Below are 13,042 nucleotides of genomic sequence, written 5' to 3' on the forward strand. Positions count from 1 at the left end.
ATCTGAAAGAAGCTGTGGTACAAACCTGGAAAAGCTTCACAAAAGAAGAATGCAACAGTTTGGTGATGTCAGTGGGTTGCTGGTTTGATGCAGTTATTGCAAGTGTTATTTACTTTAATTTACTTTAAGACTATCTGTTCCAATACTTTTGCTCACCTACAGAAATTGGGTGTTTTACCATCAAAGGTGCCAAGTTCTAAGTTGATCTAGATGTAAATATCAGGAAATGAAAGCATATCGTATTCATCTTTTGATCTCACCCCCCCCCCCCCCCACAAAAAAAAAAAAAAAAAAAAAAAAAAAGGGAAGAAGAATTGGTCTTGCTGTTCCAGTACTTTCAGAGGGGACTGTATATAAGCTCAGAGGCATTTATTCTCCTTTGGCACTTGATATCATCCGAATCGGGTATGTGGGACAATACCAGTTTTAGAAGAATTTTCTCCTTTTTAAATCTGCTTTTTAGAAATGCACGAGATCAGGAGTCTTCAGTGCGCACTTGGTAGCCTGTCCATGCACTACGTTCGTGAACTACAGCGACCACAATGCACCGCGCTGGAAACACCTTACCAAACATTTTGTCCACAGTGGAGCTCAGCTTCTACACAAATGCGAGCAAGCGAGTATGGCAGTCCCATAATGGGGGGAAAATGTATTCCTATTAAACATGGTCTGTTGTTCAGCGAGCTCAGGTAGGAGTTGGGAGCTGTGTGATAACTTGTAACCATCTTTACACTATTTGAATGCTTTGTGAGGAGCTTGTTAACGTCAGCTGTGCTTCGCTGCAAAGTCTGCTTTTGGTCATGAGTGTGTCAGCAGAGACGCTAACGTTAGCAACACACCATGCTAACATGTACACAAGCGGCTCAGGTGCTAATGCTAGCCAACACCGCAGAGCTGCTGTTCAGGCTGCCTTAGCAGTGTGTGTAGTCTTTCCTAACTTGCTAAGTTATGTCAAACAACACAGTTTCACACACGGCGGTCTGATAAGGAAACTAGGTAGCTGCCATACACCAACTGGCTAAAACTGGCTAAGTCACTATCTTGAAGCAACTGTCAAGCCAGTGAGGAATGTATATATTACTTTAGCAGATGATACGCTTGGCAGTTATATAGGAGCATATAGCAGCTAGCCGGTGTAGTTAGCGCTCCATGTCTAACCTGAGTGATGCGTAGGCATTGACAGCTAGCTTGCCTTAGCGCACTAGCCTGCTAGTTAGTACAACGGTTAATGAACTGGCTGAGAAATTGACACTTGTTTAAAGTTAGCTAATGCTTGAGTCGCTAACAGTTAGCCATAGCAAGGGGCGTTTGCTAGTAGCGTTGCTTAGTTCTGGAGCCTTGCACTGAGTGTATAATTAGCAAAGCAGGATAATGACTTAGCGGCTATGCTAGAGCAGTCCGAAGCTCCACGTATTGGTCACGTGATCACGTGAGGCAGCGCGCGGAACTTCCCCTGTGGACAGTGATGGATAAACTGAGTGATAAATGTCTTCCTTCTCCCTGGATATGTAGGATAGGAAGTAAGAATTTCTATCTGAGGGCACTATGTGCTTTATCTGGAGCCACTCTGGACTTATAAATAACCTAAACGTGTGTGTTTTACCTGGAGCTAGTCTAGTAACCATGGTTCACTGTGTGTTAGAGAAGTGCTGATATTAAAGAAAACCTCCAGCCTCAAACACATTAAACATGGTTGCATTGAAATATTTGTGACTTAATAAGAGATTCTGGTACGAATTTGTTGGCTGGTGCTGTGGTTTTGTTATTCCCTTGAGAAGTTAGGGGTTGTGTGCCATGATGATGTCACAGGGGGGCATTTCATTGCAGTTACAATGGCATTAATCTCAAACATAACTGACAAAAACAAAGGAGCAAGAGCTTCTTTTCTCACTCACTTTCAGTATGACAGTTACAGCACAAGCCGGGCTCGGCTAGTTAGAGATCTACGAGTGGTATTAGCGTGAATGTTGGAACCTGATCGGTGTGAGCAAACTGTACAGATGAGGAGGTGAGAGAGCTAAAGGACTAAAGTGCTGCTGCATCGCCCTCTTTAGATAAAAAAAAAAAAAGAAAGCAAGGACTAAACCTTACTGGTACCACTATCAGTAGGTAGGCAGACGGCATTGCATCAACGTTTTGATTATGCTAAAAAAAAAATTCGACTTAGAATTGCATTACAGAGTAAATCTAGGATGCCAGTGAAGATCATGTTCTAAAGATTAATATGCAAGTCATTCAGGGTGGAATTTTCCTTTAACTCAGGGCAGGCAGTTTAGTGTTTAGAGCATGAAGATGGCTTCTAAGCTTTACTATTGGTGGTAGTAGTGCATTTGTCTCGTATGTTTATAATCAAACGTTATTAGTCAGTGCTGAGGTATGCATTTGACCATGATAACAGATTTTATAAAAGATTGAGCAAAGTTATGTATTGTTAGTTTGTCTCCTCTGACTGTTTAATGATCCTTGCATCTTATCTTTTAGGTGAAAATCAGTGACCAAGATGTGGACATTACAACGTTCATGACATTACATGGGTTTCAATAGAATATCAGATGTTCTGAGGATGGAAATTGAAATTTAGGTGCACTAAGGACAATGAATCTACACCAAGTACTCACTGGGGCCGTCAACCCCGGAGACAATTGTTTCTCTGTAGGAAGCATAAACAACGTGCCGTTCACGGTAAGAAAGCCACGCGTCTCGCAAAAATGCGCCCATGAGTTCAGAATAATTATACAAGACTCCATTCCCATTATTCACTGATTGGGCTACTTTTATTCGCCTGCAAGGATGGAGATCAGCAGCTGATCTTTCCACCATGACATATTACACACAGTCATCATATAAAGGGCAGCTGTTTGTTGATCGATTATGTTGCTCAGTAGCGACAATACTTCAACTATTTTCTATGGAATTCCCAAAATGACAAAGTTAATAATGTCTAAAGAGTCAAAAACTGATTATAGAGAGAGTAAAATTCTTTCAGTTATTTCCTGAAGCCTCAATGTCAATAAATTTATTTTTTATAAATTTATATTACTCCACTTTTATTATTTTATGTCCACTTTAATTTCCAACTTCACACTTTCTTTTTCCCCTACTTTCAATTTTACTCACACATTTCTCTTATGATGATAATGAGGGGGAGGGTCCAACCCTGTCCAGGCTTTGATTGGTTCACGGGGTTTGAATCTGATATCAACGGTTAATGCGGACTCCAACATGTCAATGTCAACCACACTGTCTTTACCCAGAGAGCTTCTGCTGATTAGGATATCTCAAAGGGACAAGTTGGATACTTCCTTCACAATACATTGAAGTGTGCCTGTAAAAGTTTTGTGTTTCTTTGCCAGTTTTAGGGTGAAATGTACAGAAAAATTCATAACAGCCATTTGCGGTCATTTGCCCAAAACGTTTTCGAACCCCTGATATAAGCAGTGAGGAGATATGACTAAACGTGCTGGAATTGATAAAATGAGAAGAAATATAAAAAGAACCAGTAAATGATAAATAGAGGAATTATATAAAGTATTTTATTAATTTTTAATGTTCACAATATTTGCAAATAATATTTTTTTTTTTATAGTTTTCATTCACTCTATAATCAATATTGTATTCAGTTATATTTTTTTGTAATTGATTAGATGTAGTTCTGTAAAAAATGTGTGCTATTTTGCTTTAAATACATATTCATGTCCTCTTGGCTTGTATGATAGGCCTATGCCTCTGGCTGTGACATCGTAATCTTGGGAAGTGACTTTGAGAGGCTTCAGATCATCCCAGGTGCCAAGCATGGGAACATCCAAGTTGGGTGTGTGGACTGTTCTCAACAAGGACAGGTAAGAGTTATGGGTTTTCCTGCGTCTTATCCTTTCTTTCAGTTAGATATTTGAGATTAGAAATCACAAATGTCAGATTTTACTTTTGTGAGTATATATTTTCTGAGAAGAAAAATAATACTGTGCATGCCTTAACTTCTTATAGTTTTTAACTCAGATTTGCCTAAGGTCAGGTTTACACTGGATGATTTTCGGCCCAATTTTGCTGTTGCAGCCAAAAATTGCACATCGTAGAAGACGTGTTTGGTCGTGAGTTGAGACTGTAGGTCTATCATTAGAGGATCTTCATTGTATAGTCTCACATTAGCAATACCTTATCTCGCAGAATTCATAGAATATTCACATGAACACATAGCCTTCTGCCAAGATGTTATTGGGATCATCTCATGCAGTGTGACAAATAATAATCTTAAAAGACCACCATAATCACACATTATAAAACAGGCTTAATATATGGTAAATTATCCAAAGGGCAGCTGATGTCATTTTATTCACAGTGGAAACAAACCAACTGAAATGGAGCTTCTATCTGTCTATACGTAAACTGTGCTCAATGTAGAATTCAATTCTTCCAAAGGTAACTGTTTATAAAATCAAACAGCTCATTACAACATTAGTTGTGGTTTGACTGCACGTGATCATATGTCTGAACACACATCAAAACAGGAAGTCTGCATTGCCTAGAAGCTGACAGTAGCTGTAAAGCCTTGTGCACATCTTTTTTCGTAGCAAATAATTATACTCCAATATTGCAAGCATTTATTGAAATATTGTGGGAAGGTTTAGATGCAGGTTGAGGTTACAACTTTGGGTGGAATTCCTGATAGACTGATGACAGATGGATGATGCACCGTTATGGTTTAGAGTAGACATAAGCCAAATACGTCACTGTATTTAAGAGATGAGCGACTCATTCTAGCGTGATGATAAGCTAAGAAGTATCATGTGTATACTTAGGCTTGGTTATGGACCTGTTTTGCAACATTCAGGAGACATGTAGGAGACAATTACAGCACTGAGTCAACCAAACAGTCAATGTGACCAGATGTATAATAGAATAAGCCATTAACACCACCCATTTTCCATCAAGTAACAAAAGCAGTTAGATTTTTTTTGTCTTTTACCTGTCTCAAAAACCCAGAATTGGCAAGGTCAAGGCTGTGTGGTTGTTTGCTGTTATTGAGAATGTGACCATTTCATGCTGTCATCTACAGATTGCTGCGTCCTATGGAAACATCGTTTGCATATTTGAGCCTGTGCCGATAAGCCCAAAGGAAAAGATGCCGATGGTGAGCTTATTTTTCACCGCCAGCATCCCAGTTATGTTACTTTTAATATTGTGTCATCTTAATCACATTTTGTGTATCTCAACAGAAACTGAACTATCACTGGCAAAAGACAGGCCAGTTTGTTTTACAGTCTATAGCACACAACATTGCCTGGAGCCCCACAGGTACATGAGTATCTCTATATGTTAATCAGATCCCAAGATTGTGTCCATTTAATTAATTAAATTGTGTCTGTTTAATTAATTTCATTCTCTGTTACTTGATTGTGTGTGTGTGTGTGTGTGTGTGTATGTGTGTAGGCACTAGTCTTTTGACTGGGTCAAGTTGCCTACAGTTATGGTCCAATGTGAATATCTGTGGTGGTGCTGAAGAGGGGATGGGTAGTGACCCTCTGTCTTCTTGGAGGTGTATATGGCAGTGCAAGTAAGATTTTCTTATGCATCAATGCCCTTGGAATTTGCATGTGTTCGCACTGAGATCTAATTTGCTTTATGTCTGTAGTCATGGAGCTAATATAGTTCATTTTGTTCCTGTTTTTGACATAGGACTGCCTCACCTGTTCACCTAATTAAGTTTTGCCCAGATGGAGAGTTTTTTGCCACTGCAGGGCAGGTTTGTATATGTTTCAGTACTTGTTTATGTTTATAACTGGTTTGATGCTTTAAAAGCAGTATGTCTTGTTTTGTATTGAAATATAAGTGTGATTTTGTGTGATGTCAGGATGACTGTTTGGTAAAAGTGTGGTACAGCATGAGCAAATGGCAGTCTGATGCCACAAAGCTGTTCACCCCACCTGAACTCAACTCCCAAGGGAAGCCGGACTTCTCCTTCATCTATCTAGCTCATCCACGCTCAGTCACTGGCTTCTCCTGGAGGAAAACCAGCAAGTACATACCCAGGTGAGGCTAACAAAGATTTCCCATACCTGAAAAGATGACTGTGAATTCTGAAATACTTATGCCATGATATTTTCAAATTATTTATATCATTCTGTCTCACTGTATAAACTTTTTTTTACAAGAATGTGATCTAAAAATTGCAAATCTATTAACTTTAAATATAAATCAGACAAGTTACTGGAGTTTTTTTTTTTTACAAACTGCAAAGAAAAGAATACTAGAAGAAACATGACCAACATGAATACAATCTACAAATATTCTTAAATACCTCATTAGAAGGTCCATATTAATAACTCCAGATTAGAAGTCCATATGAATTGAAATAAGAGGTAAAATAAAATGTAAAATATCTAAATAAAATACATAAATAAAAAGGTCCATATTGATAACTCCAAATTATATTGTTGTATATATTTTGTTTGTTTTGGAGAGTGGAGAGAACCACAGCCATTCTGTTTTACTGCATGTATTTGCTAAACATGATGCCTAATTAATGTGTGACAAATCCGGACTTGTATGAAAGCACTCATTTCATGGTTGTTTTGGTAGAACGTGATAAATGATGTATTTTATAGTATGTGCTGCAATTTACAGTGCATGACAATGTTGCACTGTAAGGAGAACACATGAATTACTTTTCTATTTGAAAACCAGTTAGCTAATATCAAACGGTGCCTCATTTATTCTGGTGTACAGCCCACCAATGTTAAGCTGTACATATTTGTTTTTTTGTCTTATCCTCTTTTAAATTATATCATTGCAGATACTGTAATATGCTGAAAATCATGTTACAGTATTTTGTAATTTTTTTTATACCACCCAGTGGGCTGTACTCAGAGTCGGTGACTTAATTCCAGAGGTTCTATCAATATTTATGACATTCAGCTGATTTTCCGCGTGCCCCATTCAGATTATGCAAATCTCCTGCATGTAGTTTATGCCTCCGAAGTTGCCAGATTTTTCTCGAGTAGAGGGATCTGAGATGGAGTTTCTCAATAACGTCCAGACCACTGCCTATAAACGCAAACGCTTGCCCTGGCTGTAAAGCCAATATACTAACCACGACATATTGTGGTGACAGCAAACTGTCAGACAGTGACGCTGAACTGCTCCTCGCTAGAACCAATATAAAAAAGGGCTTAGGTCAGAATCATGCGTAACTGAGAAATGCCTGGTTTAGGCAAACTCCACCTTGTGTGCGCCGATACCCACACAACTGTCTGAATAGCGCTTAGGTCTGTAGTTTTGTCTGAGGTCTGAAAATGTGTGAAATGTTGGTATTAACTCATCATTATGATTAGTGTTTTGTCACACAAGCAAGTCATTGCCACATAACAGTGTCTTCTCTGCTTCCAGAGGTGCCGTGTGTAATGTGTTACTGACCTGCTGTAAAGACAGTGTGTGTCGGCTATGGGCTGAAACACTGCTGCCCAGTGACTGCCTGCTCTCTGGACTAAGACAAACTCATGGCAGCAGCAACAATGATACAGTGAAATCCAGTAACACAAAAAAGGCTCATTACAATAACAAAGGCCACAGTCGAAACCTGCCCGAGGTGAGTGATAGTTCCACCATGATGAAAAGACTGTGCAAGTAGACTGAGAAATTGGATTATTTATGAGGAAACCTGTGTAGAGGATTTGATGTATATGGCTTATCTAAACACTTCAAATTATGAAGTGGACTTTCAGAAGCCTAGTGGAGTTTGTTTCATGCCCTTTCATGTCTGCATCCTTCTGATGTGCTTTCATTCTCCCATTGCTGAAATCTTCACTTTTATGTTAGAGTGCAGTGTCGCAAAAATGTTACCAAAAGTAGCAGAACAGTGGGTTTTAAAAATATCACAATAAAGGACAATAGTGGATTATGATATAAAATAAAAAAGTAGTGAAATTCATTAAATTCCAAGGTGAAGCCAACTTCTTCATGTGTTCAGCAATGCAAACGTGAAATGACATTCACATAATACAAACGATTTAATAATCGTGTAGTAAATTGTCAGTTTATTGGATGCTCCCACTGTACCTTATCGGCCATTTTATCAGGTACAACTAGGCATACAACTGTTAACTGTAGTCCACCTGTTGCTATGTACAACGTATCAGCCGCTGTCTAAGCTATTCATCAGTGGAAAGGGACCATCACAGGACAACTGCTTACCACATGTTGATTGGATATTGGACCAGTCTCAGCACAGTTGTGAAACTAAAATGGAAGAGGTGTGGTGGTATGAGTGTATCATGCGTGGTGTATCCTTTGATGCACCCATTAAAATGGCAATTTGCTGTATATTGATATGACTAGTAATTAAGTAATTAATGGTTTTGAAGTGTGTTGAAAGGAAAACCAGCAAGTACATACCCAGGTGAGGCTAACAAAGGTTTCCCATACCTGAAAAGATGACTGTGAATTCTGAAATACTTATGCCATGATATTTTCAAATTATTTATATCATTCTGTCTCACTGTATACACTTTTTTACAAGAATGTGATCTAAAAATTGCAAATCTATTAACTTTAAATATAAATCAGACAAGTTACTGGAGTTTTTTTTTTTTTTACAAACTGCAAAGAAAAGAATACTAGAAGAAACATGACCAACATGTAATTAATGGTTTTCCTTAAATAATTTCTTGCTGTGGAATCTTTGTTGTCCAACTTTTAAGTTGTAACCCTTTCTCCATATGGCGCCTAGCTGGCAGAATTGAATCGGGGACCAGTCAGAGGTATGGCTCACGCAAGGCTTCTCCCTCAGCAGCAGAATAAGCATCACGCTCACAGAGCCACCATCGCTCACGCCAATGCACTGTGCCACTTCCACATTGCTGCTAGCATCAACCCAGCCACAGGTAATCTCTTTTCCATTGACTTTTCTGTGCAAACAGATTTGGTTAATTTGACATTATAAATTATTTGCATTATAAATTTTGTTAGTGACTGAAATTTTAGAATAACCTGTCCGTCTGTATAGACTGTCCTCTACATAACAATGTTTATTTCTGTTCCTCTGTACTGTTTGGGTGAGTATGCTTTTGACAAAAGCCGGAAAGGTTACGTAAGTGTGTAGGAGGAACTTTTTTTTTTTTCTTCATGTTTGAGATGTGTTTTTTCCACTGTAACCACACAGACATTCAGTGTCAGCTGACTGTGTGCAGTGACAATGATCAAATGGTTTTGCTGTGTAATAACCAGAGAGTGCAATAGAAAAAAAAGTTACTAGATCAGTCCCACCCTTGTTAACTCATATAATCATATATACTCACCGAGCACTTTATTAGGAACACCTGTACACCTACTTATTCGTGCAATTATCCGATCAACTAGGACAAAACTTTAATTCATTTGAAGCACTTTATAGTAACATAAGTGCAGTCGCTAATGATAAGTCATCACAGTCCCTTCCGTTAGTTATTATCTACAGACCCCCAGGACCGTACTCTGAATTTCTTAGTGAATTTACAGATTTCCTATCAAACCTAGTTGTTTCTGTGGACCGAGCGATAATTACTGGAGACTTTAACATTCATTTTGAGAATATAGGCAACCCGCTGAAGATAGCGTTTACATCCATACTTGACTCATTGGGAGTCAATCAGTGTGTTGTAGGATCCACACATAAAGCAGGTCATACGTTAGACTTAATATTATCTCTTGGAGTTAATATAACAGATATAGTGATAATCCCGCAGTCTGAGGCAATATCAGATCACAGTCTGATTTCGTTTTGTGTGCGTCACAGTAGCATTGTACACACAGAACCGCGCTACCGATTTAGCCGTACAATAACACCTGCGACCGCGCAGAGCTTTATTAATCACCTACCAGAATTATCCGCTAGTATAGGGTCACCTTCAGACCCTTTAGAACTCGAACAGGCGACAGAATTTTTAGAGTCGACATTCCGCTGTACCTTAGATAATGTAGCCCCACTTAGAAGAAAAACAATTAAAGATAAGAAACTCGCTCCGTGGTATAGTGACCACACCCGCTCTCTAAAACAGAACGCCCGAAAGCTAGAGCGTAAATGGCACCAGACCAAACTCCTAGCATTTAAAATAGCATGGAAAGACAGTATTTTAGCCTATAAAAAAGCTCTAAGGCAAGCTAGGTCCACTTACTTATCAACGCTTATAGAAAATAATAAAAGTAATCCTAAATTCTTATTTAACACCATAGCAGAATTAACTAGGAATAAGACATCGACAGAAATTTCCACAATAACAGCATACAAAAGTAATGATTTCATGAAATTCTTTGATAGCAAAATTAAAAACATTAGGCAGGAGATACAGGCCCAAAGTCCAAATTATACAATAGACTGGGAGGATAGACTAACCATAGATCAGAGCTTAGAAAGTTTTACTCCTCTTGAAGAGAATGATTTAATCTCGCTCATCTCTTCTGCTAAATCATCAACCTGTCTATTAGATCCGGTACCAACACGTCTTCTTAAGCAAATAGTTGGAACCGTAACTGAACCCCTGCTTAAAATAGTTAACTCCTCACTGAGCAATGGGTACGTTCCAAAATCACTTAAATTAGCTGTTATTAAACCACTAGTGAAGAAACCAGACCTTGACCCTAACAACTTAACTAACTATAGGCCGATTTCAAACCTTCCCTTTCTATCTAAAATATTAGAGAAAGTAGTAGCGCAGCAGCTAATTTCATATCTACAAAGTAATAATATCTATGAACTTTATCAGTCAGGTTTCAGGCCCCACCACAGCACAGAGACAGCATTAGTCAAAGTAGTCAATGACTTGCTATTAGCCTCTGATCGGGGTTGCATTAGTTTATTAATTTTACTCGACCTTAGCGCAGCGTTCGACACTATCGACCATAATATCCTTCTTCACAGACTGGAAAAGGTCGTAGGAATTAAGGGCTCAGCCCTCGACTGGTTTAGATCTTATTTAACCGATCGCTATCAGTTTGTAGATTTGAACGGTGACCACTCAGCACGTTATCGAGTAGAATATGGCGTTCCGCAGGGTTCAGTCTTAGGCCCACTGCTTTTCACGTTATACATGCTCCCTTTAGGTAACATAATCCGTAAACATAATATTAGCTTCCATTGTTATGCTGATGACACACAGTTATACGTCTCAGCTAGGCCAGATGAGAATAGCCAGTTAAAGAAAGTTGAGGCATGTGCGATAGACATAAGAGACTGGATGCTAAGCAACTTTCTCCTGCTAAACCCAGAAAAAACAGAGGTTCTGGTACTGGGACCACAAGCCGCTAGAAGTAAGTTTAGAGATCACACTGTTACTTTAGATGGTCTCTCTGTTTCAAGTAGTCTAACAGTAAAAGATCTCGGTGTGATTATAGACTCTAATCTCTCATTTGAGGCGCATGTAGATAATGTAAGCAGGTTAGCATTTTTCCACCTCAGAAATATTGCTAAGATTAGAAATATACTTTCGCTAAGTGATGCTGAAACACTAGTCCATGCATTTATCACGTCCAGATTAGATTACTGTAATGCTTTACTATCTGGATGCTCATCTAGATGCATAAATAAGCTTCAGATAGTTCAGAACGCAGCAGCGAGGGTCCTGACTAGGACTAGGAAGTATGAGCATATCACGCCAGTCTTATCTACATTACACTGGCTCCCAGTAAGATTCCGCATCGATTTTAAAATATTACTCCTAACCTATAAAGCATTAAACGGTCTCGCTCCGCAGTATTTAAGCGATATGTTAGTACCTTACGTTCCGCCGCGCCTACTTCGCTCTAAGGATGCAGGCTGTCTATCAGTACCACGCGTTGCCAAAACCACGGCAGGGGGCAGAGCTTTCTCTTACCAAGCCCCAAAATTATGGAATAGTCTCCCAGTTAATGTACGTGAAGCAGACACGGTCTCAGTGTTTAAGTCGAGGTTGAAGACTTATTTATTTAACCTAGCATTTAGCGACTAGTGTTTTTATCAAAGGAGTAGATCTGGGGGACTCGTGGATGTTGAGTTTTATCTCCACACAGTGACTGTGAGTGTACCTAACCACTTTCCTTCTCCTTCTGCCGAGCTACACTCCTGAGCTGCCGGTGATCCAGACCTCCCCCCCTTCACTCTGGACCTGTCCACTGGCAATGCTTCATACTGCCACGAAAACGCTTCAGCTGTTTTCCATGGACTACACCAACACACATTGTGCTCACACACACGCACACTACAGTGTAAACCCATATGAGGATGGGTTCTCTGTTGAGCCTGGTTCCTCTCAAGGTTTCTTCCTATCACCATCTCAGGGAGTTTTTCCTTGCCACCGTCGCCCTGCTTGCTCATCAGAGACGGCACACACACACACTTCACTTTACTTTTGTTTGTGTAAAGCTGCTTTGAGACAATGACCTTTGTAAAAAGCGCTATACAAATAAAAATGAATTGAATTGAATTGAATCAGACAATCGTGTGGCAGCAGTTCAGTGCATAAAATCAGGTAGATACCGGCCAACAGCTTTGGGTAATGTTCACATCAGTCATCAGAATGGGGAAAAAATGTGGTTTCAGTGATTTAGACTGTGGCATGATTGTTGGTGACTGACAGGCTGGTTTGAGTATTTCTATACCTGCTGCTCTCCTGGGATTTTCACCCATAATAGTCTCTAGAGTTTAGTCAGAATGGTGCAATAAAGAAAAACCATCCAGTGAGCTGCAGTTCTGCAGACAGAAGTGCCTTGTTGATGAGACAGGTCAGTGGAGAATGGCCAGGCTGTTAGAGCTGACAGAAAGGCGACAGTAACTCAGATAACAACTCTGTACAATTGTGGTGAGCAGAAAAGCATCTCAGAATGCACAACACGTCGATCCTTGAGGTGGATGAGCTACAACAGCAGAAGACCTCATCAGGTTCCACTTCTGTCAGCCAAAAACAGAAGCTGCAGTGTGCACAGGCTCTCCAAAACTGGACAACTGAACACTGGAAAAACAGAGCCTTGTCTGATCAATCTCGATTTCTGCTGAGGCACACAGATGGTAGGGTCAGAATTTGGTGGCAACAGCGTGAAT

The 13,042-nt window shown here is 39.5% G+C and overlaps 1 protein-coding gene across 1 annotated transcript in view; it reads left to right on the top strand.

Moving 5' to 3' along the window:
• The first annotated feature begins 533 nt into the window (after window positions 1-533).
• dmxl1 (Dmx-like 1) overlaps window positions 534-13,042 on the top strand; it is a 38,205-nt gene continuing 25,696 nt past the window's right edge. Inside the window, exons 1-10 of the mRNA XM_053236518.1 lie at window positions 534-689; window positions 2,482-2,682; window positions 3,717-3,839; window positions 5,054-5,128; window positions 5,214-5,292; window positions 5,428-5,551; window positions 5,674-5,740; window positions 5,849-6,027; window positions 7,384-7,582; window positions 8,723-8,876. Of these exons, the coding sequence (XP_053092493.1) occupies window positions 2,596-2,682; window positions 3,717-3,839; window positions 5,054-5,128; window positions 5,214-5,292; window positions 5,428-5,551; window positions 5,674-5,740; window positions 5,849-6,027; window positions 7,384-7,582; window positions 8,723-8,876 (1,087 nt within the window). The 5' untranslated portion in view covers window positions 534-689; window positions 2,482-2,595. The remainder of the gene's footprint in view (window positions 690-2,481; window positions 2,683-3,716; window positions 3,840-5,053; window positions 5,129-5,213; window positions 5,293-5,427; window positions 5,552-5,673; window positions 5,741-5,848; window positions 6,028-7,383; window positions 7,583-8,722; window positions 8,877-13,042) is intronic.

This window comes from Pangasianodon hypophthalmus, chromosome 8 (assembly GCF_027358585.1).
Source record: "Pangasianodon hypophthalmus isolate fPanHyp1 chromosome 8, fPanHyp1.pri, whole genome shotgun sequence".
Lineage (NCBI taxonomy): Eukaryota > Metazoa > Chordata > Actinopteri > Siluriformes > Pangasiidae > Pangasianodon > Pangasianodon hypophthalmus.